The sequence below is a fragment of the Pomacea canaliculata genome, linkage group LG14, assembly GCF_003073045.1.
Source record: "Pomacea canaliculata isolate SZHN2017 linkage group LG14, ASM307304v1, whole genome shotgun sequence".
Classification (NCBI taxonomy): domain Eukaryota; kingdom Metazoa; phylum Mollusca; class Gastropoda; order Architaenioglossa; family Ampullariidae; genus Pomacea; species Pomacea canaliculata.
The window spans coordinates 4,316,419-4,343,899 of NC_037603.1; the positions used below are offsets into that span (position 1 = coordinate 4,316,419).

Consider the following 27,481-nt stretch of genomic DNA (forward strand, 5'->3'; position numbering starts at 1 on the left):
CATTTAAAACATTGTAAAGTTTTTTACATCTATAAATGACATAAATTTAACACATATTGCTTTAGTGTGATTACATTATTTTTTGTCGCACTACAGTAATGTAATGAAACTAAATACAACATGGCAGACTCAGCAGGAGATTTAGCAGATGTTCGCTTAAAAATTCATTCTAACAATTTGCGTATTGATCTGACAAAATCGGGAGATGCCGAAGAATGTTATGTATATCTTGGAGAAGTATTAAAATATGAGGTGATTGTGAAGAAGCCTAAGGACTACGAATACAAGGGATGGAGAAAGCGAGTGTCCCAGTTATCGGCACATGCCTGCCTAAGCCCTTTGGATCCAAAACTTAAGCAGAGGAAACTTGAAACCAAAACAAGCTTGAAAAATGCACCCAAGATCATACCAAAAATATGCGACGAAACAAAAGAGCACACTACCTTTAGTCCAGTTATTGCCACCTATATTGATACAGTGGAGAACCCACTTATTGATGTTACATCGCAGGTTTGTGGCCTTTCCTTGTGCGTTGCATTCTACAAAATGTCAGTTTTTCACGACACACTGCAATAACTTCGGTGCATCAGTCACTTTTATAGTAATTTTGTCATGGTGGGAGGCCTATACACATGCATGAAGCATTTTTTACAATTACTTGAGAAAGAAAACGAAAAGTTTTGGTTTGATATCCCCAATATAATAAAATATGGACACACAAACAGACAATATCCCCAATATAATAAAATAGACAAACAGCAAAGTTGATCTTCATCTTGCTCATACAAACAGAAAATGGTAGCTGAAAGATTTTCTTGCCCTTACTGTTAAACTTTGTTCCAGAGTGAAAAACCTTATTTTAAAGACTCAAGTACCTATGTCATGCCCATGTCAATTTGTGTACGTGACACACCAGGCCAATGTCATCTAGCTGAATTGAATGTCATATTATGGCTATGCATCTCACCATTAAAGACTAACCCAGAAGTTGAGGCCAAGAAGGACTTTCAGTTGACTACAACTGCTGATGCCACAAATCGCAAATTTGTCCAGCAAGTTTCAGGTGGAGAGAGTTTAGACACTACTACATTAATAGTCATTACTTATCACATTTTACTGTGTTTAACATGCATGTCTGCATGCATGCACATGCCAGAGGATGTTTTAAGATCTGTAAGAATTGTCTTTGATCGTGAAATCTCTACCCTAATAAAATATATATATAGATCTACTGTCATTGGTAGCATATTGTAATTATGTATCTTTGGAAGTAATGTGTGAATTGTTCAATGTCCTCTTTTAAAATTAAAGCTATTGAACTATCTCCTTGGACCAAATTTGATTTGTTAGCACAATCTTATACTTCACAGATGCAGGAAAACACATTTTTAATAATATCTATGTCATCCTGAATTGCCCTCTGGGATATATAAAGTATTATCTTACAAAAGGTTATTGTGATAAATAAGAAAGAACAAATGAATTTAGTATTTCTTATTTGCCTCTTTGCAGTTTCCAGAACCCTGCATGTGCATGACCCTCCTCAACTAAATGTCCGCTTTGTTGCCACTGGCCAGCAACATCTTTTGCTGGCAGAGGGTATGCCTTTTAGCATGATAAACTGATAATACTATAATACTGTTAATGCACATTCACAGCAGCAATTTGACACTTGCTGCAATGTCACTGAAGCTGTTTGTCAAGTCCCAACATGTGAGGGCTTGCTGTTCATGTTTCTTTGCTATATTCCTCACTAGCAAAGTACGTAGTAACAGCATCGTTATTATAAAGTATGGATAAAACAATGTAACACATGCTACATAATAAAAACACTTTGAATAAAGATATTCCTTCTTTTTCAGTGAAAAACAGGACGAGGAACACAGTAACACTAAAAAACTTGACAATCATCCCAAGTCCGACTCCATACTTTGACCATAGCAAACTTGTCCGTGACAGCTCCATCACTGAAGGGTATTAGTGTATTACAAATCCTTTTCATTGCTTTAGGTCTTTGTCGCACAAATGAAAAAAAAGATTAATTCCTGACATAAGATATTAACCTTATTTTGAAACATTATAATGTGCATTTTATGTTGTTTATTTATTTTTATATCTGTGGTTGTTTGTTTGGATTATTTGTTTTTTGTTGGCTTTTTTTAAAATTTATACTTAGCTTTTTCTCTTTAATATTATCTTTTAAAATGTTTAGGGGAATATATTTGCTGCCTTTATATCTTTGCTGCTTTGTTTTTTAGGTAGAGCATTGGGCAAAAATTAAGTTGGTTTTATTTATTTTAATATATTTGCTCAGTTTGAGTGTAGTGTTTATCATTTTCTAATGTCAAAGCAGAACTGTTACTAGGAGGTGTTGTAAGCACTACCTAGTATAGTTTCCTGCTGTATGTTAATCCAGTCATTAAAAATTAAGGACTTCAAGATTTTAGCAAGATTTTATTTAAAGTCTTTCTTAATCTTCATCTTGAATTGTTTAAACTACTTTAGGGTATCTTTGTGCTTCTGATTTGTGTTTCAAACTTAGAATATTTAACAACAGTCATTCTCCTGCATAAATTTAACATTTTGGAGTTCTCTTAAGTATGAAAAATCTAAGAAAAAACAGAAAATTTTATTGGAAGCTGTGTTTAAGATTCATCCTTGCTGGAATACAAATCTAGTTTTGTGAAACATGAATCACGTTTGTTAAAGGTTGTAGTATTTCAAAATGTTTCACATTTTCTGTTCTTTTCATAAGACCGAAGTCTGAATGGTGGAACCATGTGGTTTGTCCAGCTGTGTCCAGCGGCGTCATGTTTCCTGTAACATTGAGAGGGTGTGAAGAACTTGCTCTTGTTTACAGACTAGACCTATCTTCTGTACTGTCTGAAACAGTAAGTTTGTATGTTTACCTAGAGTAAAATGTTTTATCAATCTCAATGTTGATTCACAATATTCAATGACAAAATTTAATAAAAGCAATGTTAATCTTTCATTAAGTAATAGCATTTGTTCAGTGGTTTTCAGAAATAGAACATTTATTCGTAGTTTAGACATTATTTTGTTACCTGAAGTTTTTGGGGGAGTATACCAGTAGAATCAGTAATGTGCTTCTGATTTAGCGTCTCAACCTTTCTGTGTATGTAAAGATAGTTTTTGTTTTGCTTAAACTTCTATAATATTAAAAAGCTTAGAAATACGTAAGCATTTATCTACAATGACTTATTACAGAATTTGATAATAAATTGTTTAACTGTGTAAATAATATTTCTTTGGGGTGATGATTAAGTCTTCTTTGTGGTTATTTCAGGAACTTTCTTTCAGAACACATCTGAAGTGGACACACTCAGAGACTAACAGAGAAATCAACACTGTTTACAGGTTAGTATTTTTTTTATTCAAAAATATGTACTCAAAAACAGAACTTTCACCATAGCTAAATGCATCTACACAGGAGTATTCCTCAGTCTCCTCCTCTCTTGCAAAATGTGTACAGGCATTCCATATTTATGTCTTTTAATTATTATTATTGGCTGTCTTTACATTTTTTTTCTACATCTGAACCCATTTTAGAAAATTAGAAAAACAGTAAGTTATGAACTTTTTGAAGTAATTTTGGTAAGCTTGTGTACATCATTTTAAAGTGAATTAGCCAGTGTCCTAGCATAGCACAGTTCAAAATATTTTAATGTATTCTTTTGTTACAGGCTTCCAAAAATACGAGTGCGTTACCCAGCTTTCACAGTAACTGTGAAATGTGATGGCCCTGTAGAAGCACGCAAAACGTGGGTGATCTTACTGCCTCTTTGATACCCTTATACCTTTTTATGTTTTGTGTTATCTGAAATAATTACATTAATTTTGCAATACATTTCATTATAATAAAGTCTTTTTTTTATAAAGAATTCTCTATTTCCATTTTTCTTCAATCTTGTGCAAGAAAAACAAGCATTGTGCTGCTTAATTGTTGCCACTCTGACCTCTTTTTGATCTGGCTGCAAAAGGTTTTATCTGACTTACAACATTGCCAACAACCTGCAAGACTTTCTTAGTGTGCGGCTGTACTGGAATCTGGACAGCCAACTTTCTCTGCTCCAAGACAGAGGTATGTCTCAATGTTTGCTTTGTCAGCATCGATGAGAATGATGTTTTCTTCTTAGAATGCATATGTTCTTCTTTAAAAGGGGATATTTTCTAATTGCTTACAAAGTTGGTCCATAAGAATGGCTTATGCTGATGGACAATAACAAATTGATATAGCTTTTGCTAGTGTTTTGCTATATAACCTCCTCATTACAGACAGGAGAGAAATCAGCTGAATCTGGCACTGTTCTTGTTTCAATGGACTTCTTTAGGTCTTCCAATTTTATTACTATGAATTAACCATTTTCTGACCAGAATCGATAGTTTAGAGAAAGTTGTTGACAATCATATCTCTGTTTTTATAAATATTTGGGATGCATTTTTTAGGGTGGAGTCTTTCTTACTGCTTGTTACGATTCAAGACAGTATAAGTTATTATTGGATAATGTTGGTTAGCAGAGGTGTAGCAGAATATTCTTTTCTACTTCTCTGATGCATCCTGACATTGAATACAATGAGGCAATAAGCAAGTGTGCATCATAGTGCATATTTCACTTTCCATAGGCATTGTATGCCACTTAAGTCAAAATGATTAGTTTCATTCATCAGTAGAAAGTAATGGTCTCTTTTCAGAGACTGCCTGTCTTTTCTTAAATGGAGAGTGTTGGGTAGTGGTATGATCACACTCTCATAATACTAGTAGCATAACTTTGTAGAGCTTGAGCAATTGGGCAAACAAACTCATCTATCCTAGATGATGAAGAGGCTTTGGCAGAAAAACAGACCCTAGAGGAGGTGAAGAGGGCAGTGATTTGCCATGATCCTGACATCTTCATTGGGTATCACAACCTGGTTCCTCATTGTTGTACCACCCCTTCAGTTCTTTTATTCATGCTGTTTTGGGTCGATGTTTTTACTTCGGTTTAAGGTTTGTGCACTGCTTTCAAGTATTTGCTTATTGTTTCAATACGGTAATTTTTAATCAAGGTTTGCATGGCATTCATTTTTGGGGAGATGTTTCTTTTATTTATTTGGCATTTCCTCTTATCATGTTTGTAATTCAACTTTTTATATTATGTATCTGAGTGGTGGTGGTGTTGTTTGCTTCCTTTTTCCATTTTATTTTGTGAACTAAATTTATTTCTAAGGCTCTTATATGTAGCTCCATTTCATTGTTGCTTTGATTCTTAGAATTATTTTTATAATAATTTATTTTTAAGTCATGAAGAATAATTGATTATGTACACATTGCTTTTCATTTGAAATGTGCAGATTTACATGAAAAATCTTTCATCCCAAATTCTTAAATGCAAGAAAAGTATTTTTGATATTGTTTATGAGGGAAAATGCAGAATGTAGTTATGTCTATATTTACAGAAAGTACAGAGCATATTAGGGCATCCCCACCACCCGTAAAGAAATCATAAGTACTGATTATGGTCTAGAAAAGCATGATGATATTTATTTGTGCAGGTCTTGCCCAAGGGGCTGTACCATGCCAGTTAATGTGGGCTTTCAGATCTTACAGCCTGGGTTGTATGAGGTTAGGCAATTTTTGTAACTTAATTATGCTATTTTTGTCAGCTTGTTTATGAGAATGTTCTGTTTTCATTTTGTTTAAAGATACATCTACATTTACAAGCTACTGAGAAGTGTTTCTAGATTTTTTGGAGAAAGTGAAAAGTTATTAAATTATCATTGTAGCACTGTTTTGACTTTGTTATTTCTTCTTCGTACTCTACCAGATGAAATCATTATGTGGAGCCTTCTGGAGTTATCCCGACTGGCTACCTCAATTCCAGCTTGTCCGCTCCTGATTGATCAGATTTGACCAATGAACATGGAGAAGGAGTGGGATGGGGAAGTGTGTTGGTTAATTTTGTAAATAACTCCAGAAGGCTCCACAGTCATGATGTCATCTGGCAAGTACTCAAAGAAAGGAATTTTACTATTAAAAATAGTATTTTATACAGCGAAGTCAGCAGTTTATGTGTTTTCGTTGCCAAAATACTTAAACTTTTTTAAGTTGAAGAGGTCTTCTTGTACATTAAGACTGTGAGACAGTGAAAATGACCAGAAATGGATGCTGATGTGAAAATATGATTAATGTTGATGATAATGTTGACAATGACAATACTGTCCGTTACAGTAATGATAGGGGCAACAATGATGAATGACCATTACATGATTGAAGCAGAACATTTAAAAGATAATATATTTTTTATAAATTATCACAGTCATGTGTTTGACTGTACAGTTTGGGGAGCTCATGAAGCTGAATCTCCGCTGGGCCCTGCCAGATTCACAAAGTACACTGAAGCAGGATTCTGTGGGAACACCTGTTTCAAGTGACACTGTGTCAACGTTGTCAGCTGACGACCAGTTGGCTGCCTCAGCAGAGCTGTGGAGAGACAGAAGTGGGAGCACATCGTCTCTGCACACACCCACATGCCACTCAGCAGAAGAGAAGAGAAAATCTTTTGCTACTAAGTCCTACTCATTTGGAGATCTGGGACCAACCTTATCTGCAGATTCTGATGATGTTTGCCGAATGAGGTGAGAGACCACAGGAAATGGCACTGTTAGATTATATATTAAGTTTTATTTTTAAATTGTGGGGCTACACATTATTTTTTCCTAATTTTAAACTTTCTCCATTTAAAATTTTAGATTTGTAATATTTTATACCTTTGTGAAAAGGGTTTAAGCAACCATTTCATCAATCTCCTTGACCTCTGCATTTCTTCTGAACTGCAAACATGATTGTCTTAGAAAACATACATGTTTTTTATTTTTAGATATTACTCTGTTTTTGTAGCAGATTAACAGATTACACATGCAGGTTTAGAAACACATTGTACTTTGTGGTCTCTATTTTTATTTTCATCTCAAAAGTGCATATTGCTTATTTAATGGAAATGGCATTGCACGGTGCATACTATTATATGTATCTATTTTATTTATCTTATTTTGGCTATTTTTAATTTTCTTACTGTATTTTTTATGTTTATAGTGGCACTTTGTTGGTATACAAAAACTGATATGCATCAGATGGCTTACTATTTTAGATTGAATCACTTCAGTTAGAACTACTTATGTTTATCTAAATTATATTACATGCATATTTTATGCAGAAAATCATACTGTGGCTATCATGCTATTCTCTTTTAAATTCTAAGGTTCAAGAGCATCAAGCGGTCTTCAGCGGTAATGCCACCAAGACCGCCACCTCCATGCAGTCTGAGTCAGGCAGAGAGAGATCTGACAAACCGCAGCAACTTTCTCAAAAAGTCTTTTAAGATCTACATTCCAAGCATCTCATGAAATGTAAATCTTCTTATTTATTAGTAGATTAGTGAGATACAAACCCTAATCACAGGAGTGAAGAAAACAAATATTTCAGTATTTCCACATGCATTGTTAATGATGGGGTGGGATATTGTAGCAGAATGAAATGTCAGCTGCACTTTAACAAAAAGAAAAATGGTCTTGCTTTAATTATTAAATTGTGCATTTCCAGAAACTTCTCTAATGCATGTTGTATCAGATGTTTGATTATAGGCTTACATCACCAATATTGACTGAAGGTCATGCTTTGGTGTGACTAGCCTTAATTGTAAACTTGCTGGGACTTTAAATGTTTTGAGGACTTGTATTACAAAGCTGGTGAGTGTTGTAACTTAAGGCATGTTAATGCAGCTGACCTCAGGAAAGTGTCATATGTTTTATTGATGAACATTTCAGTACTTAAGACTGTTTTATTCTGTATAAAAATTATGAAAAGAAATATCCCATAATGCATGTTATATTTGTGATAGCTGGTTTTCTAAAATCATATAAATAATAATCTTTGATATCATGCCCTATTTGTTAACGATAAAAAATGTATCATCTCCCTAAAAGAATTTGAGTTCATGAAATGAAGAAATGGTGAAATCTGTTGATTTTTAATCTCAAGTGATTGTAAATAAAAGTTGCCCTTTGAATTGTGTTAAAATAAGTATATCAATGTTAAAATCATGTGACTTTAATGATCAGTTAATACACCAAAATACTGGAGTTTATGGAGTTAATTGTGAAAGACTATATGTATACGAGGGAATCAGCACCTTAATACCTTTAGACATCAGTCTCACTCGTCCATAAAAGGAACAAGTATCCAATTTGCAGCACATATATTGAGACATAACATTTACACTTCAGTATGATTCTTTACAAAATGTACTCATATTTAGTGTTCATCCAAAAACTTTAATAATATGCACATTTGAATTTTTCTTGTTCTTGAAACAGCTTAAACAAAAGGGTGTTGGGATCAATCAGAATATTCTGAAAACAGATCTTATAAAAGTTAAGTGGTGTTGGCAGTAAATTCTGCATTTTTATAACACACTGGACTTGGACTATTTACTGCATTTTTTGTACCACTATTAGGATAACATTAAGTACACAATGAATGTAAGTGTTAAATAGGATTTTTTATTTTAATTTTCAGCTCCAGTTGTGAGCATTGTTTATCACTTGACATCTGACATGACTACATTATCAATGTATACATCTTATACATCTGTACATCCAAAATGTACATATGCTTAGATACATATTTAAATGTATTAAAAAATTCATGTGCATATACACATACACATTCATACTGACACTGATGTACTTCACTCATACTTCAGAAATGTTGCTGTTAAAAAAAATGTCAGTAGATAAATGTGCTTTGTTACCCTCTCAGAACTTGTTATGGTTGTTATGCATGGTTCCCAGATTCTAATTATGTAAGAGGTTATTTCATTCATATGCTGTGATCATTGTACAGTAGAGAGTATAAACTTAAAATGTGTTTTTAGTTACGCACTTGAAAATAGTTCAGTCTATGAAGAGTCACCCATCTAGCTTTCAATGCTTGTGTTGTTAAAAAAATTGTCAGTTTCAAATAAATCGCATGCTTAAAATTGTGTGTATTTATGTACTTTATGCAAATCAGGACCATGCTTTGACCACTAATTTTTGTCGCAAAGGACAGCTGCAACATTCGAGAAGAAGAGTAGTCTCCCTTAGAACACAATTTGCTCAAGTACTCCAACAAAAGCAATAATTAAAAATAAAATAATAGGTGTATATCACCTCTGAGATACTTCTTTTTCGTAAAATTTGCTTTAAAAAATTGATGAAAGCTATGTGGAAAGCTATATTAATTAAGCCATAATGAAAAAATTAACAAGTAAAGATTCTTAACATGACAGATGATATGAGAATGATCCATTGATTTCTTTGCATAACTGTGATGGTCCTTCAACTTGAGCTGCATACAAGAATATTAAACGCATATGCATTCTACAAATTAGATGCCAGATGACCGCAACTCTAAATGCAGATAATCGTCTGTACCAAACATGCGAGGCACAAACAAAGCTGAAGAAACCAAGATATATATTTTGTCTTGTGAACAAGGAATGTGTGTGGTCAATTTTAGTGTTTTCTTATACATGACATCAATAGTTTGATTAGAAATAATGATGTTGTATTTGAATACATCGGCATGGGTACTTAACATGAAAACCCATGCTCACGGACACACAAATATGACTAGATGAAAATGGTGAATACTGGTATACTGAATTGTTTGACGAATAAAATTCAAAATACCTTGTGTAGCCATTCTGAACATCATTGAAACGTATATTTCATACCTTTCCACTAAATTTTCGAGTTCTTGTGTAAATGACTCAATGTAAATTACTATCTTCCTAAATCTTGGTGACTGTACAAGAGCTGTTCATCACACGTATAAATATCACCATGCACAGAAAGAGGTCAATGATATAGACATCAGGATGGTACATGAACATGTTTCTCTCTTTTTCTTTCTGTCACACACACACACACACACAGATGAAACCTCATATAATATATCAATCATCACAATATATCAAACCTCATAATATATCAATATATCACATTTAAAGAGATGTGTCCGAATCCACGACACCCGAATCACACTGTCAGGCGCTTTTCGCCGCCAACCACCCGCAGTTTCAAACTGCCCTCCCCAATGCACAAGTAAAAAATGCAACATTTCTTTGTTCTATCGCAGACCACGCCATTGTTGGCTTTTCATTTTGGAACCGAGGTAAGGTGATGCTGACGTTGAACCTATTGATTACAGTCACACCTTTGAATATTCATTCTTCCTGTTCACCAGCGTTCTGTCACTTTGGCTGGCTGTCACATCAGGTTCGTCTTCTCCTCCCTTCCTTAACTTCACTCTGGAATCTTCCTTGGCCCTCTGGATCTGCTCTGCTAGTGTGTGCGTGTCGATGTTGGCCTGGTTGTCGGAGATGGGCACGCGCACTCCCAGCTCGCGCGCCTGACGGAGCAGCTGCACAAAACCCTTTCGCAAGACGCGCAGGTCCGGGTTGTGCAGCAGAGTGTAGGACACGTGCCAGTTGCTGCGCGCCTTCATGCGACGTCGACTGAATGAATCCTCTTGTTGGTTATCGGCTGCAACAGGAAAAAGGTCATTAACTCTGACGAGGCTGCATGCATGTTCAATATTGATTTTTTTTTTTAAATCCACATATCAAGGAAACAAAACTCAAATAATCAAAAATTGTAATAAAATTTTAAAAAATCGAAAAAATGACAAAAATAAATAGGAAAGAACAAATAAAATTAAAACATCAAAATAATAAATAAGTAAACAAAGAATATAGGAAATCAATACAAAATAAAACAAGAAAGCTTATGAGTGTATTAGAGCGAGAACAAAGACAAACAGGGAAGACGAAAGAGTAATACATGCCCAAAACCAAACGAGTCGTTAAACGAAAATAAATATTCACCAAAATGTAAAAGATAGCAATCGGGAAAGAAAGGAAAACATAAAGAAATAAAAAATAGCATCAATGAGAAGATGGACAGAAGAAAAAGAGAATAAAAGCCCAACGACAAGCGGATAAGAGACACGATTACATCTCGTTGATAGGTGGAGGAAGAAAGGGAGAGATGAAGGTCTTGAGCGGGTTTGCAATGAGCTCATCTCTACTCACGTGGAGTTTCGGCGTCTACCACTTTCTGCTCACAATCACTGTCGTTTACGGTGAAGGCAGGAATGGAGTCCTCGTTCTGCCTCTTCCTGGCCTCCTTCCACATGTGGAGGACGAGTCGGGTGAAGACGATCACCACTGGGTGCGAATGGGCGTACTCCATTTGCATGTACCCCACGTAGGCGGTGAAACCTGCAGGCACATGACATTTCCACTGAATAGGGGGAGGAGATAAAGTGTCTTTTTTGTTTTTATTTCAATATTGCGTGTCGCTATAATCTGTAAACCTGTATTTTATTGTAAACAGATGCCACATGCAGAGAGAGGCCATATTGGGAAAATCTCTTTGACTCTCAGCTTCTTCAATAGATGCAACTCCCTTACTTGCTTATATCCCTGTTAACAGCTGAGTACCGTATTTTACGGTTGGCATGCATGTGTAATCTGTGACAGTACTAACTGAAATTCTTACCGCATTATCGTAAGGACATACCTGGGTCAAAGAATTCGAATCTCCTAGACAGCGTGCTGTTATCGAGACGACTAAGGAAGAAGATTCCAATAGCAATTGCCTTGAGGATGCGCAGAAGGCAAGAGGCAACTCCCAGGAAGATGTTATAGAAAAACATGAAATAAGTAAAGTTGAAGAAGATCGATCTGCACAAACGCACAAACACAAATTATGTTAAAAGCTATTTCTCAAGTTTCTAAAGGCATGCTTCTACAAGAACAAAAGTCCACCAAAACAATAAAGAGAATAGATAACTGGGTGAATGAACACGTCAAGGCATGAACTAAACATGTAGCTGAGGGTATTTTTTTAGATCAATGATAGAGACGTAGAAACACTTAAAACTTCTGAAAAAATTAGAAAAGTAAGTTGACGATATATTTCTTTAAAGCAAACAACAGAAAATGTAGGGCCATGAGCATAATTTGGTAATTTTTAAAGACAGGTAATACACATATTCTGTTGTAGGATGTGATTTTCTCTGAAATAACGTTCAGGGTCTTAAGTGATGTTCTCTTTCCTGCATGAAGTCGATCCTTTCTAAAAATGCCAGAGAACTGTGAGTGAATGGGTGGGTTTGAGGCTCACCCAAGACCTGTGACTCTAGCCAGCATACAAACATATAATTTGTACTGAATGGTAAGAGACAAGCGAAAGAGCGGATTGGGTTTGCATTTCCTATCATGTTGCAGACACTAACAACCACTTTCAGCTCACCCCACCTTTGCACACTTGATCTTCCACTCTACCTGTTATCTAGCGCCAGGTAAGCACCGCTATCCTGCAGGAAGACGAACTTAGCCAGCAGCTTCTGTACGACGAGGATGACGATGAAGATCACAACGATTGGCCTGGAGACAGCAATTACCAATTACAAGTTGTATACTTTGTTTAACACATTTAACAATAATAATATTACTGTTCAGTACCAGTAGGAAGTCCTTCGTCGTCTGCTACCTCGACATCTTCGTCGTCTGCTACCAGACATCTTCGTCTGGTATTCAGTTGTTTGAACCTCCACTATCTTTATGTTGAAACATGTTTAAATATCTCAAGACTATCCAAGATTCCAAATTAGTCGATCCAAATCTGATTTTGTGAGGACGATGGGTGGGAACGCATTCGGTCCGCAACATAGGATCTAAATAAAGCCGATGACTCGGTGTAGAAAAAGTCACGTGACGTTTCTGTCCAATGGTTTTTTTTTTTTTTTAACGTCAGTTTATTTTTAGGGGCTGATCACAGGAAGTCGTCTGCTGTTTGGGAACGAGATGGGAATCAAGATAGGATATTGCGCGATGGAAGAAAAATTACTTTTTTTACTGGTGTGCATCCTTCGTAAGCATTTATTTCGAATGAAAGTGCTACAGGAACATGTATTCTTTCCTTTCATATATCTTTCTGAAATATTTTTTGGATTTTATCTGTGACTGCTCATCGGTTAAGAGTAGCCAGACTTTTGATCATTGTGAAAAAGCTGGTGAGTAAATCTGAAAATTCTTGGACATTGTGGCTGACATTCATTGGACAGAGGAAAAAAGGAGAGGAGTCAATTGTGAAGATTCACTACATGCTGGTTGCAACAGACGATCGACAATTGTTTCCAGGTAAGTCGACTTTGTTATTTATTTTAATAATTTTTTTGAATGGAACAGACGTATTGGGTACGACCCTGTTGAACGGGTAGGGTGGGGAGAAAGCAGCAGTGTATTTTAGTTTAATTTTGTGGTGGAGGGGGTATTTTTTTTATTACAGATGCAGTTCGCCAGTTGTGTAATTAGTTAATAATTCAACGGTTGTGTTTCAGGCGCTGGAATTTTCCTAACTATATTTACATTGTCTACATGCCTGTCAGAATCTGTGTACATTTTGAACCACTCGGGAAAGTCTTTATAAGCTTTAGGGGCTTTTGCCGTAATTGGACCTTAAACTAGACGAGGTATTAAGGCACTGGAAAGGTCCATCGAACAAGCAAGAGAAAGCACGGCGACCTAAAAACATACTAAAAACAAACAGACAAACAAATAAAAATGGAAAAACCCTGATCATACGAACCAGATGTACTCGAGAATCGCGATGACCCATGCAGTGACGTCCGCGGCGATGAGAAGCACGAAGATGGCGAGAATAACGCAGATTAATGTCAGGATCACGCTTTGAATGACGAACCCTAAACAACCACACGACACATACACGTTGATGATGGTGGTGGTAGTAGTGGATGATAGTGGAGAAAAAGGAATAAAAATAATAGGAGGCGGAATAAGAGATGGGACGTGAAGGATAGAAAAAAAAAAAAAGAAGGGAACAAGAAGAGCAGAACAAAAACGAAAAAATTGGGAAATAAAAGCAAGAACAAGAATTAAAAAAATACATGGCATGAAGTACACAGCAAATGAGGTGTAACAAACAGAAGTTAAGTTCTTTAATGTGTGCATACAATACAAAATTGATTTGGTCGTAAAATATTTGTGACAACATTCATACTCAAAATCGAATTACGATGTGTCGATGTGTGCAAGCATTGCTGACCTGCTTGAAATCAATAAATTTTTAGCACTCACCCCACACCATGTAACCAACTTGAAATCCTCCGAATTTGATGCTGTTTATCTGCATCATTAAAACACATATTACTTGTCAGTGTTGTAAGCCTTAACCTGTGTTTTTGGCTTTATTTTATACGTGTTCATATAGGTGTGTTCGTATAACATTTAATTTTAAATCTTCTCATGGCAAGCACTGAATTGTGAAAGATTAGCTAAAATGTTAGGTAGTCAAAGAATGCCTAGGTGTGATATTTGTTATTTGTTGCAACAGTAGCGAGAAAAGATAACAGAACCTCTCACTGCAGAGTCAATTAAAAGGTCGAAAACAGGTTGTCTACAATAACCGAGGATGCTTTTTCTTCCTCTCAATGAAAGATTTATTAGTTTAGACAAGCCAGAGGTGAAAAAAAAAACAACACACACACAGTACATATATATTACTTGTGCTGTTAATATTTACTTACACAGTGGCTCACGTTGCTGTCCACTGAAGCAGGTGGAATATGAGAATGGTCTCCTCTGTATAAAGCAAGTATGTTTCTTCTGCAAAATAAATTCAATCTTTTAGATAAAACAATTAATCAATTAAATATATTATATAAATAATTTAACCCATGTTTACATTTCTAGCTCATTTTGTATTTTGACTTTACCGATGTATGAGACTGAACGATAACGATGACTGAAGAAAATGTATCTTGCGAGGAGGGTGCAGACGATGACATACACGTGCGAGGGAGCAAATGCTATAGGTCATGCGTACACCGTGCAGTGACATATTGGTAGACTCAATGTGAGTAACGGTATTTTGTGTGAACAGGTAAATGACAGTTTAGTGTTACAGGTGAATAGTGATATTTCAGTGTGCACGGGTGCATAGTGATCAATCAATCTACCTGTAGCTGGACAGCATGTGGAGAACATTTAGCAGAGAGACGAGTGTTGCGAGCACTACACCAGTGATCACACACGCTGAAAGCAGGTAGAATAAATCATCATCATTTATTTTTTTTTTCATCTTTCATCTTCTCTTCAATCATATACTTGTTAAATGTTTCAATATACACGCGCGCGCGCGCACACACACACACACACACACACACAACACAAACAACAACAAATGTCTGCGAAGACATTAATAATTTAATCCATATAAGACTGTGCATCACGGAAAAATGGAAGGCTGTGAACATTTTCATTCATTACGGCTCCAGGTAAATTCAAGTTCCATTCTGGCGCATTTGGACCCCCGAGTAAAAGTAGATGATGTTCTCCAAAATGTTGAGAAGTATCAAGCACACTCAAAGCTGGAATCGATACTCCATTATAAATCTCTGTATCGTAATAATATAGAAATGTATAGGAGACAGGAAAATGTTGCGGACACTGAATGAATACCTATGGAATTACCAAGTGAGCCAGCTATTGTTGTACCACACTGGGTCCTTTGGTTCAAAGGAGGGGTCACCAGGTTCACTGATCTGTTGTTGAGGCTGATTATGGGTAGTTGGACGTAACGTCGCTCCAGACTTTTGTCATCTGTCCATCTGTCGATCGTCTCTGTGCTTTTTTGAGAACTCGCTGTTGGCAGTAGACTGAGTACGAGTTTGGTTACCTCGGGGAACATTACCGTTTATGTGCTGCGCGTGCTATGTAATACCACTGGTCAGTACAGGTGTAATGCTACCTGCCGTGTTCACATGTAGTCAAGGGGATTGCTGTCTAGCTGATTATTTGGCTGGCTGATGGTCAGTAAGTCAGTTTTCTGGATCCCAAAGGATGCGGAAAGATCATTGTCGTTCCTGCTCCATCGACTACTGTCAAATAAGTGAGTATACAAAACAGTCTCTGCAAAACTTGGTGCACATATTTTTTTGGATGTTTCGGACGATGCACTCGAAGTATTTGAGATGTTACCCATCCCACCCAAAAAGCCCTTCTCCCTCTGTACTCCGTCAGTTGTAGATCGAATAAGACCGGACAGAATGAACTTTCCTCAATCGAAGTCATCGTACAAGCCGCGAACTCGATATTCGTTAACTGTCTGTTATTGTTGTTATATATGATGTCATCGGCCATTTTTATTCCTCTCTCACTCTCTGTCGCCTCTGTATGAGAAGCTTGTACGAACACTGAGGGAACTTGCAGGTTGGGGTTGCATTTAGTTGTCTCTGGAAGCTGCTGTAGGCGGTGAGCACGAATAATGTCCCTTAGTGACAGTGATTGCTAAAACAGGTCAGCATAATATCCAAGATACGATGCGCCTATGATTCATTGTGTGGTCTCTAGGATCACAAATAATTTTATATTATTTCCTCGAGCTGTTCATTCTGTCGTTTAACTGTATCTCAGTCTGCCAGTTTGTTTGCTAAGGTATATACTTCCTTCTCAGCAGCATCCATACATTCGGTAAGCATTTCCAGGTTATCTCCTTCAGTGAAGTTTGTGCCCCTATGTCGGACATGTCTATCAGCACTTCACAGAGCAGAACGAATGTACTTCGCTGGGCTGGAACTTTCGTTAAAATCATATGTTAAGTTTTGTTGCTGTCTTGTAAACATCTTCGTTAGAATTTGATGTAAGTCAGTTTCGATTCGCACAAAGGTTTTAGTACTCACATGAAATCCTGGGTTCAGCTCTATATTTCCGGTGCACTACAATTGGGAGATCGGACAAGCAATGATAACATATCCAGTAATAGAAAAACACATTAACTTATAGAGGGCTTACTTTCACCAAAATCCATGAGGTTACATGAACACACACTTATCAGAAGGCATCAAATGCGTTTTAGAAATTAACTCACTATCATTCAAATCAAAACTATTTTTTTTCTCTTTCTTTTTCTCACACACACCATGTACGCAGTCCTCGGCTTGCTGTATATGGTCACTAAGGCTCGTGAGCACATACATAGAGGTCTAAAATATCTCTACAAAAAGGCCACATGTACATCTGAAATGTAGGAATTCTGCAGGCATGTTCTTGGAGTAACGTCCCATTTGATTGAAATATATCCAGCAGTATATATGAGTAAACAAGAAAAATTTCTCTATCAAGCACTTCAACCCCCTACTAACCAGAGAGATGTGGGGAAGAGCAAAAAATAAAGATGCACGATGCGTTTTTAATACGATGCTTTCTGAAAGGCGTTGTCCTATTCACGCAATAGAAGGAAACGCCGGTCATAAGAAAGAAGCTTTAGGGTAGAATAACAAGCAAACACGAACTTTGCAAATGTCTTTTGTAAAGACTCACTTCTAAGCACGTTTGAGATGTTGCAGACGAAGTCTCCAGAAGTGTCGGTTGCGTTGGGATCGGCTCTGATGACTGCAGGCTGATGTCTGCAGAAGTCCAATAATGCAGGAGCGATAACCAGTACCTCAAAAGCAATCTGTGCAGGACCAATAAAATGTCAATATAATCCGCAAACTGCACAAAGGGGAATGAGTGAAGAAATCATTGATATACAGTTAAAAGAAATGAGTAAAAATAAAATAGCTTATAAGCAAATTGAAAAAATAGTTGGAGACTGATTTTCATTACGTTTTCCACAAAGTGCATTTCTTTCAAAGAAATCTAAGTGTGATGGAGTAAAAACAAAATATCCTTCTCTCTCAAAATGGCTAAAAAGTAAAATTTTCGACAATTTTATCTCAGGTGTCTGGCCTTATTAAAACAGTGAACATGTTCTGAGTTACTAGTATAGGAGCCACAGAATTTTGTGTGCTTTGTTGACTTGAGTCTCAACCTGCTGACAGAATTTTAAAAGGGGTCAAGTCTTTGTCTATGTTTTAACTGCGCATCTGAATTATGTTTCTTTAGAACAAGTTTGTGTTATCATGCCCCAGACATGTCAGGACTAATATCTGCTATCGTGCATCCCAGCTCACCAGGCTGTTGAGGTATTTCTAAGACGCTCTTCGCTTTGATGAAACTTCTAGAATCGTCTGCAAACTCTGTGTTTCAGACTTCTGTGTTTGAACACCTCAAATAAAACCTTAGCTGAGATCTTCTTGTGGGATCCCAGCTGCCTCTTTTACATGTGAAGTCTTCCTTCTATAAGGAAATTTGAATTCAGTCTCTACCGACTTATCTATAATAGATTAGTTATTGTAACAGGCTTCAGAAAGCTTTGACACTTACTGTGTATATTACCATGGTCCCTACCAACATAACAGAAAGAATCCGTGATGGGTAGCGAAAACCTGGAGAGAAAAAAAAGAAGAAAATATTAAGTGATACAAAGAGACAACTACAATTTGCCGATACATTCTTGCTGTGCATTGCCTATCAACAAGACGAACTTTATTCTTACTTTTATTTCTAACATTTACTTTGTAACTAGAGCACCTTCCCATGTTCAAATTGCCCACTGGGACAAATATAGTTGATCGTTGTCATTGACAACCATAATTATAAAGAAAGGGTTTCACTCCAGTTGAACAAACGCTTTTCACGCTTTTAAATTGTAATTACATAAAATTACTAAATTCAAATGTAAACTCTTTCTTTTACCCATTACGTCTATCTTTTCTTTTTCTAGTACTTTCCAAGATCATCACAGTATTGTTTAGCTAGTGAAGAAAACATAATACAAAAATATGCACAAACAAAAATCAAAACATTCTAGCATAAATATTTAAGCACAGAGATCGGTTAGGCATGTTTTCAAACTTAAACTAAACCTAGTAAAAAAAATATTTTTCAATCGACTGGCCTTTCATAACAGTTACTGCTACAATAACTATTACGATCTATTAACTTGTACTCATTCCGCTAGCATCCATTAGCTCCCAAACCCACATGGTCAATAAACCTTTATACCTTTTTTGCTGTGGTAAAGAAAACGGTAGACTAGCCGTATGAGGAAAGCCTTGACAGTGATCAGCTTTGACCCTTCCACTGACCTGTAATTTTACAATATTTAGCAATACATGTAAATAGATATTCACGTTACACGTCATGTAAGCAAACAACAACACAGGCAGACAAGAGAAAAAAATCAACCACTCAGAATCAATCATTCAACAGGTAAAAATTAAACAAAGAGGAGGGAAATGGATAACTCTTCTACGTGAATGCTAAGCCTGTGAAAATATGTGTGTGCGTGTGTGTGTGTGTGAGAGAGAGAGAGAAGTGGGGAGGACGGAGTAGGCGGGTTCGCGAGCAGAAACTGAAGCATAAGATCACTTTTGCAGCGATTTAAAAACAGTTAAGAAATAAAAGTAATGTTTCGGCAACAGTCTCGTGCTACACATTGCTTTCTTTTCTTGGATAAATTATGAGCTACACTAGTATAATTATTACAATGCCGCTTTGTCCTGTAATTTCGGAGCTTTGTCTTGTCATCCTAAGACAAGTTCTAGTGTGTTTTTCTCGCACTTGTCTGGGGTTTTTTCTTCCACCTTTACAACAATCTCTCTTACTATATCCATCTACCTACACTATCACTCATGCATGACACTAACAGGGCACGCCCCTATCCACACACACACACACTGTCTCTCTGTACCTGCTTCGTATACACACGCACACAAGAAAGCCTCTAATAAAATCAGCAATGTTACTATGACAAACCTACTTTTTGACCTTTGGCTTCCGGAAAAGTTTGGACACGTACTGTCCAGTAGAATGATTTCGAATAACATCCAGCGAATCGGTGAATCTGTCCGCTTCGTATTTCCACTGGAGGATCCAGCCCTTACGATAAGATTGCAGAAGTCGGGCGGGAATCGACACACTGAGATACACCAGGCAAAGAAGACTGGGAAGGCTTCGAAGCACTAAAAATGCTCTTCCTTTCTGAAAAGACCATTGGTCATCCCAAGTAACAACAAGTATAAATAAGTGTCTTTAATTAGCAGGTGGTGGAAGGGGAATACAATACGGCACTGCATTTTCACATAAGTTAATGAAACCTGTGTCTGATGTTAAAGGATGCGGGAAATTGTGCATAACTGACTTTTCCTCGTCATTTAAATACAGCAAATTCTGACACACAGGTTGCTGAGTTTCGAGAACAGCAACTTACGGGGTGGATTAACTGCTTCAAACATTGTCAGTGATCGCTCTACCCCTTTCCGTCCCCAATACAGAATTTAATCCAATACAGGGTTTAGTGATTAAAAAAAAACCAAAAAAACCAAAGAGTGTGTTAAAAGATTTTTCAGAAGCTTCCCGAGGACTAAGGGGAGCGAGAACATGTCCTACCGCTGATGACTGGCACTCGGTCAGCTTGTAGATTTGCACACCTGTCAGCATCCACACATACAGTGCGCCCAGCCCGTAGCCGAACACGGATCCCATGGCCAGGCAGGTGAAGACGGGGCAGAAGACCATTCCATAGATAAACACAGACACGATGGCTAAAAAGGCTGTGGTGGAGAAGACAACAAAATCAAATGTTTTGAGGGCAATTGAAAACCTTATACTCAGGACGCTCGAGCAGCTTAGACCTTGAACACAAAACATGTGAACGGCAGAGAATTGTGAACATTCGCTCGACGAGGAACATTGGAACAAAATAAATGAATAAACAGATCATAACATCGAAAATCTTAAATATAGAACAATTTGAAAAACAGATATCTTCAATATATAGAACATATGAACAACAAAGACCATGACCCTGGACATTAGGTAATTTTAGTACGGACAGTTTTGAGAATTGAGAAACTCTCAGCAAAAGATTGGAGGAATGTTAAAGGTTGTCCCTCAACCGTTTTGATTGAGAATTGAGTAGTTAGTGACGCCATTTTTCTTGGGGCCAAGTTCTTTTTTTTCTATTTTTTGAAATGTTAGGCTTATCTCCTCTATCTCTCGCTATCTTACCTTCCCAACCCTCTATGGAGTCAGGTACCCACTCACGACAGGTGGCTCGACTGGGGACAATCACTGAGTCACACTCTGTGCTCGGACGCCAGTGCTCTAATCAATTGCTTTCCGCTAATAATTTACTTACATCGAGCAGCCCTGGATCCCTGGACATCAATGGCCAGAGCTCCTTCTAGTACAATCTGATACACCAGGAATGTTGTAGCTCCGAAGGCGCATGCGAAGGAAATTCTTGAAGACCGAGTCAAGGTGTCCATGGGACTGAAAAAGACAAACAGCAAAGCTATTTTAAGGATAAGCCCTTTCCTTTTCCTTGCAAATAATCTCTAGTCATATGAATAGTCGTATATATGAACAAGAAATTAATTTTTAATACGATAATTTAGCCATTACTGTGATAGCTATATAATTAACCCGACTTTTACATCGCGTACTAATGTATTCAATACTACAGTCCTATAGTATACTCAGTAGTATATTTAGTACTATAGCATAATCCGCCCTCCCTCTCTCTGTTTCTTTCACATACTCAGACACACTAGCAGTCATATGTTTACTTACAAGATAAGACCGGGTCGTCCTCTCAAAACTGAAAGTAGCAGCTTCCTCCGCCTTTTAGTGAGGGCGAAAGAGAGGCAAATGATGAACTGCAAATACAGAGCGGAAAGCACCACGTTAGCACGTGACTTATGGTAAAGCTTGATGCTGAGTTTGATTGCCAGTGCTAGCCTTAAAATTGGGGAAAGTGTCTTTCAGCACACGTTTACAACATGAATTGAAAGGACACATAAATGTAACCAACGACAGCGTGATTTATCTTGTTGTATTTATTTTATGTTATGAGAGTCTAACAATGATGGGTGAATTTCAGGTAGGAAATCTCGTTGATAGCTTCAACCGTCGTGTGCTATAATTTTAACAGTTAACCATTAAGAAATCACATCTTCAGTTTCAAATAGTGTCAAGTTCTTACTAGGTGTACTAGCAAAAATTGATTACACACACACACAAAATCATACCGCTGGAATGAGGCTAAGCTGATAGAACAAATAGTGATTGATCTTGCTGTCGCATCTGCAAAGAAAACAGCACTGATAAAGCTGTACAGGAAGCAATGCTGCGATTATTAATTAGACAGGCAGCTGGCTTTCAAATACAAAACTTACGATTAAACTGCTAAAACAGTTATGCTACAAAGGAACTCTTTTTTCTGGACTTACGTTTTTGTTTGTTTGTTTGTTTTTTTGTTTGTTTGTTTGTTTGTTTGTTTTCAACAGAAGAGGGACGGAACTTCGTGAACAGAATAGCAGGGCTCCTATGCTACCTTACCACATGTTGACAAGCGCGTGCTAGCGAGGTCGTGTCAGTGACAAATGTGTCTGAAAGATCATCATAAAAAACTAAAGCTACAAGAGACCAGAAACAAGTTCAAAAACAAAAGCCGGAAAGAAAGGGGATACAGACAGGTTAGAGGACAGTTATGAAGGCAGCTAGGCAGGCGGAAAAATCAGGTTGAAACAGCAGAGAATGAGCGCGCGCCCTTATGCATCCAGACTCGCATGCGTGCACATCGGGACGGTAGAGAGACAGAAGGAAGTGTCACTGAAAGTTTATTTTGTCAAATTAACATAACCTAAATAGAACACTCACTCTTCAGAAAGCGCCGTGTTGTTGCTGGCCGCGTTGATGATCGTGTTAACGATTGCCAAGAAGCTGTCCGCCATGCTGACAGTAATGGCTTTCTTTTACAGTAGGTTGTGTGACTGACAGGACTGAAACAGTAAGAGAATGCAAAACAACTTCTTTACATATGTAGCCTCAAACTGAATGCCATTCGAAAGGGGCGATGTTAGCCAAGGGAAAACGAGAAGTGACAGCTGAAGAGTTTCAGAGGCTGTGGCTGAAAAAGAGCGGAATTGTATGAAACCGAGAGCGAATGTATTTTCAATCTGTGGATCCTCTTCCTAAAATGGAAATGCTCAGTGGCCTTCGAAACTAAAGCGTATTGACACAAGGAACTAAAATTTATCTGCACGAACTCACTTGCTCGCTCAAATTTCATTGAAACATTAAAGAATACAGTTTAGTATGCAGCATACTTTTAAGACTATAGCTAAAGATGATAATAATCTGTAGCGGAGCTGGCAGGTTTGTCCCCTCCTCCCTTCACCTCCTTGCACCTTGGCTGGTCACGGGAGTGACACAGCGCGAGGCAGGAGTAAAATTTAATATAAATAGCGGGCAAAATTTATTGTTCGAACCATCCTCTGTGCTCGAACCGTACTTGCCGAAAGGTTGTGATGTAAAAACCTCGGTTGCCGCAAGGTGACAGGTTCACTGCTCGTCCCCCCTCTCCTCCACTGAACTTGAGTTGCAGTAAGGTGATGGATCCTGTTTAGCAAGGCTGTTCCCGCGAAGTTAATCGCTTCGATTACCCCAAGTTTAAGAAAAGTTCTATTATGCGGAAGAGTCGTTTGGTTCAGCTGGAAGGTGACTCACATTACTCAAACCCCTTCTTCTCTTTAGTATAAACCGTATACAAATATGCTGAATAAAATAATTAAGATAAGGCCGGTCATCACAAAGTTTCCCATGTCAACACAGGTGACCGCGATGCACAGAGCGACTACGGTGGTGTATGGCTGGCCTGCTGGCTGGTTGCCGACTCAGCTATCAGTTCCAGATAGGGCTGGAGGTATTTTGGTCCATTAAATCCATCCAAATTACAGTAACACAAAGAACTACGTGCTATTAACGCATTCAACACTCAGAATCAAGATAAATCCACTGTCACTAAAATTAGCTTCGGTAGTTATCACATTTTCTGATTTTAAAGAACATTTTTCACTTTTCTGATGAAAAGCGGTGACTGGTCTGTAAAAAATGTCCTTCCGTGCAGAACACACGACAAACACGTGATCCCTGAATGTTGTCTTTCACCTGCATCCTCGATGACCTGAGTACCCTGTTTTTCTGTGCGACTTTTAGATAGCAATACTAGATAGGCTTCAGTAGTGGCGGTTAATAGGTCAATGTCCGGAACCGCGATAAAATTTTAAAAGTGAACAATAGGCTTCCAGTAAATTTCATACTTATTTATTTTGTTTTTGGCATGCTTTCGACCCCCGCCTCAAAAGCAATAAACTGAAAAACACAACAAACCATAAAGCTTGAGTTTGTGTACCTCCGACATCGTCTGTTGGAGATATAAATACTTAAACCGAAAGATAGTTTATGCTTTGGCATCCTTCTAGAACAGGAGGCGCTCCTAGCATTTACTGTGTCTACACATCACTACACACCCAGACATGCTTGCGCATGCACAAATAAGCTCAAAATCCCAAACGAATTATTACCAGCCAAAGCCTTTTCATTTGCTCATCCTTTGGAAATCCATGCAAGGATAATATTCGACACTTGTAAGCCTGACCTGTACACTGAGACACACAGCGGCCTAGGATACTCCGAATTAAGGGAGATAATTGCATACAAGGGGAGAAGAGATTTGGTGTCGTCAGTAAATTGCGGTACAATGATGTGTGTACTATATGTTTCAGTGTATCATAGTATCTTTGAATTGTTTCTTTTATGTGTGTGTGTTAAGTTGTTTGATTTATAAACACTGGCAAACAACAGGCGTTGCCTGAACTGATTCACAACAGAGTAGGTCCACATCAAAAGATGTTTAACAAAGTATTTACCATGATCTTCCTGTTTGTAATAATTTTTATTCTGTATTTGAAATATTTTAATTCTAGTAGACCAGATGTATCATTAGCAACAAGTGTAAACTTAGTCTTAGTGCCATGCAGGTTGTGAGTGTACATGTATCAACAGTGTTACTCACAGCGACAAAACTACTGCATGCTAATTTTTAGTTGATATAATTTAGTTTAAAAGTTGCTTATTGTTATGTCCCGAAAATGATGTAATTATCCAAATGGTCATTGGCATAAAATAGTTTCCCCATCCTTGGTGTAGATGTTTGTAATTATATTATTATGGGTTGTAGGGGAAGGTAGGGTAGTAAGGGAGAGCAGGTGGATAAGGCTCTCACATAAAGCTGGCCCCGAGAATAGCAAGGCTCTAACACCTCACCTTGACCTGATAAAAGGTTAGAAGAGACCTTTGCCTTTATTGACAGACTTTCATGCACGACAAAATAAGTACATTTACTGTACGTATCTGCAAATAATGTTGATAAGATGCCATGATAAATTTACGTACCTCTGTTTATGTATGCTTTCGTGTTGTACTTTTGAATGAACGAAATAAATATTTATTCCTTGGGCAAATGAAACCGTGTGCACAGTAAAATCGCAAACAGTAGCTATTGTAGAACACTGAGTAACCACAATGAGATAGAAATAATTTGAGACACAATTGAACAACACACAATTTCTGGAATAGGAATAAGGTCTTTTAGTAATTTTTAGGTCGGCTAAGTGCGGGTGTACAGTGGGTAAAACAAAGAAAATAACACGATGAATTGTTTAGGTAGCGGCACCCGACGAGTAAGAAGTAGAATTGTAGTGGACAATTCTCCTTGGGAACTTTCGTCCTTTACTCTGGCACAACAAAGAGGAACGAGCTGATTGTCGCTAGGTGACTGTGACTCGCCATTAATTAGTCCGATCTCAGTGTCTAACCGATCAAAGCTGACCAGTCCAGTTACACAGTTTTACCAAAGTTTTTCACCTGAAAACGATTTCAGCTGATTGGTTCAGGTCAATCATCAAGCTGTACTCTATACATAAACAACACTGCTCACATCTCCGCTCAGCTACAGAATAAAAACGACAGCAGCTGCGAGAACTTTTCTTTATATTCACGACCGCCTCATAGCTGACATCGTAAATAAGTTGTCCTCGGCGTATGTGTGCGTCACCAACCTGAATGGCAGGAGTGTACCGGATGCCTTGGTTGGTATATCCTGTTTAAACATAGGAGAATTTTTTTCCTTTTTTTTTTTTTTTGTACGAAAATGACCGCAAGCCTGTTTTGAGCATAACGGATTTCGCGAGTGTCAAGGCTGAATGAGGTCACATACCTGTAATCGCCAATGAACTCACCTTTTATTGACGAACCTGCGTAGCCAGGATAGATCGATATTGCTGGTACGTATATACGATATGTTGCCACTGCTGCTGTAGTCCCTCAAATGAATAATCACGACCAGTTGTAAGGCGAGTAAACAGTTTATACTATATGTGCATCATCAGCGAGACGGTAACCCACAATCCCACTCACTGGTGCGCCGGGCATAGAAGTCGACACCACAGTCGAATCACAGGAGTCTGTGCTCCAAGCTGCCAACACAAAGCGGAAGTGCAGACGGTACAAGAGCTCTCGTATTGACGGAGGTGCAAAGTTTACAGGTTTGCGGTATACTGTCACTGGCCACACTGACCTACACATATCCGCATTTTCGTGCTACCGAAACTAGGTCATAGACACTGGATGGGAAACCTGATCACGATGGGAGATATTTTCCAACATCACACGGGAAGGAAAGAGGTAGGATGTCAGATAATGTAAGTGCAAAGAAAGCAAACCTTACCTCTTCTCGGCAGGTCTTTAGGTAGATCACGTGATAGTAAATTCAGGGCAGTGCGCCTGATGTAGAGGAAAAACTCATCAGTTGTCTGGTACAATATCCACCTGAGACCGGCATACATTAACTAAAAGCTTTAACTAAGAGTTTTAAGTGTTTGTTCAAGTTAATCTTATCGCTGACTGTCCGAGTGTCTGCACTGGCATACAGGCCTCAGGAATCTCACTTGTCAGGCTGTCACAGAATGTGTCTACTGCTGTCACGAAGTATGTAGAACTCCTTGCTGTCTCCGTCTGATCGCTGTAGGATGGCCGACTTCTTGCAGTCTGAGGTCGCTTGTGACGAGGAGGGGGCGTGTGGGCGGTTGGCACAAGTGCATGTGGGATGAGTGCTAAGAGACTCACAATCGTACGCTTGTTGGTCGTGTGTCAGTACGTTAAAATTTAGTGTAGGGAAAATGTCGCGCAAAAATTAAGGATTTCTATTTTTGGAGAGCGAGCGGCGCTGGACGCAGCGCGAGGGCTGGCAAGCGAAGTAAGGTAAACACAGTCACGTGACGCTAACGATAGCGATAGAGTGAATAGATTGACAGGCCGGAGAACGCCGCATCCACTCCTCCACCTCTACATTTTACAACGTGTGGTGCAGAGGAGTGACTTAGGAATCCTTGTAAATACTTTGTGTGTGTGAGACGGACAGACGTGTAAATATATGTATCTGTGTCCATCTACCGTTCTTGTTTATTGATAGTACAAGTCTCACAGAGGATCCTTCGTGACACTTGCCTTAGCAGTTAACTGTTTTGTTGGCTTTACCAGTAAAATTAGGTCTTCAGATGCATGAAGATTAGCCTAGTGGAGAAATAAAGGCCTAAATACTTATATGTATTAGCCACATT

The 27,481-nt window shown here is 37.9% G+C and overlaps 3 protein-coding genes across 10 annotated transcripts in view; 1 reads left to right on the forward strand and 2 right to left on the reverse strand.

The window, feature by feature from the left end:
* The window catches only part of LOC112555189, a 320,962-nt gene that overhangs the window by 90,558 nt on the left and 202,923 nt on the right, over positions 1–27,481 (reverse strand). The gene's annotated exons all lie outside the window — the stretch shown is intronic.
* LOC112555184 (uncharacterized protein C7orf43 homolog) lies at positions 17–9,041 on the forward strand. 4 transcript variants are annotated; one of them, XM_025223452.1, is made up of 12 exons: positions 24–510; positions 844–1,063; positions 1,513–1,599; positions 1,863–1,974; positions 2,756–2,891; positions 3,308–3,378; positions 3,705–3,782; positions 4,002–4,102; positions 4,835–4,919; positions 5,554–5,623; positions 6,338–6,636; positions 7,260–9,041. In XM_025223452.1, exons 1-12 carry the CDS (start codon positions 121–123, stop codon positions 7,402–7,404), a joined length of 1,794 nt encoding a protein of 597 aa, XP_025079237.1. In that variant the 5' UTR covers positions 24–120; the 3' UTR covers positions 7,405–9,041. The 4 variants fall into 4 exon arrangements, with proteins under 4 accessions (XP_025079239.1, XP_025079240.1, XP_025079238.1 ...); XM_025223454.1 differs by lacking the exons at positions 6,338–6,636; positions 7,260–9,041 and adding an exon at positions 5,826–6,115 and having other exon boundaries at positions 17–510; XM_025223455.1 differs by lacking the exon at positions 7,260–9,041 and having other exon boundaries at positions 18–510; positions 6,318–6,438.
* LOC112555183 (stimulated by retinoic acid gene 6 protein-like) lies at positions 8,241–27,090 on the reverse strand. Of its 5 annotated transcripts, XM_025223446.1 has the most exons (19): positions 26,590–27,090; positions 26,102–26,338; positions 22,680–22,801; positions 22,049–22,103; positions 21,591–21,676; positions 21,157–21,290; positions 20,406–20,569; positions 19,777–19,997; positions 19,020–19,102; positions 18,339–18,400; positions 17,451–17,586; positions 15,089–15,164; positions 14,657–14,735; positions 14,208–14,256; positions 13,699–13,813; positions 12,393–12,494; positions 11,626–11,789; positions 11,136–11,324; positions 8,241–10,587 (listed from the first exon to the last, which is right to left on the reverse strand). In XM_025223446.1, exons 3-19 carry the CDS (start codon positions 22,751–22,753, stop codon positions 10,253–10,255), a joined length of 2,124 nt encoding a protein of 707 aa, XP_025079231.1. In that variant the 5' UTR covers positions 22,754–22,801; positions 26,102–26,338; positions 26,590–27,090; the 3' UTR covers positions 8,241–10,252. The 5 variants fall into 5 exon arrangements, with proteins under 5 accessions (XP_025079231.1, XP_025079232.1, XP_025079234.1 ...); XM_025223447.1 differs by lacking the exon at positions 26,102–26,338; XM_025223449.1 differs by lacking the exons at positions 26,102–26,338; positions 26,590–27,090 and adding an exon at positions 25,728–26,059.

Coding starts and splice junctions, on each gene's coding strand:
- LOC112555184 (XM_025223452.1), top strand. CDS start 121: ATGGCAGACTCAGCAGGAGATTTAGCAGATGTTCGCTTAAAAATTCAT. Junction 1,064..1,512: donor ATTTGTCCAGCAAGTTTCAG/GTGGAGAGAGTT, acceptor GCCTCTTTGCAG/TTTCCAGAACCCTGCATGTG. Junction 6,637..7,259: donor GATGATGTTTGCCGAATGAG/GTGAGAGACCAC, acceptor TTAAATTCTAAG/GTTCAAGAGCATCAAGCGGT.
- LOC112555183 (XM_025223447.1), bottom strand. CDS start 22,753: ATGGCGGACAGCTTCTTGGCAATCGTTAACACGATCATCAACGCGGCC. Junction 21,291..21,590: donor GGACGACCCGGTCTTATCTT/GTAAGTAAACAT, acceptor TGTCTTTTTCAG/TCCCATGGACACCTTGACTC. Junction 19,103..19,776: donor CGGAAGCCAAAGGTCAAAAA/GTAGGTTTGTCA, acceptor GTAAAATTACAG/GTCAGTGGAAGGGTCAAAGC.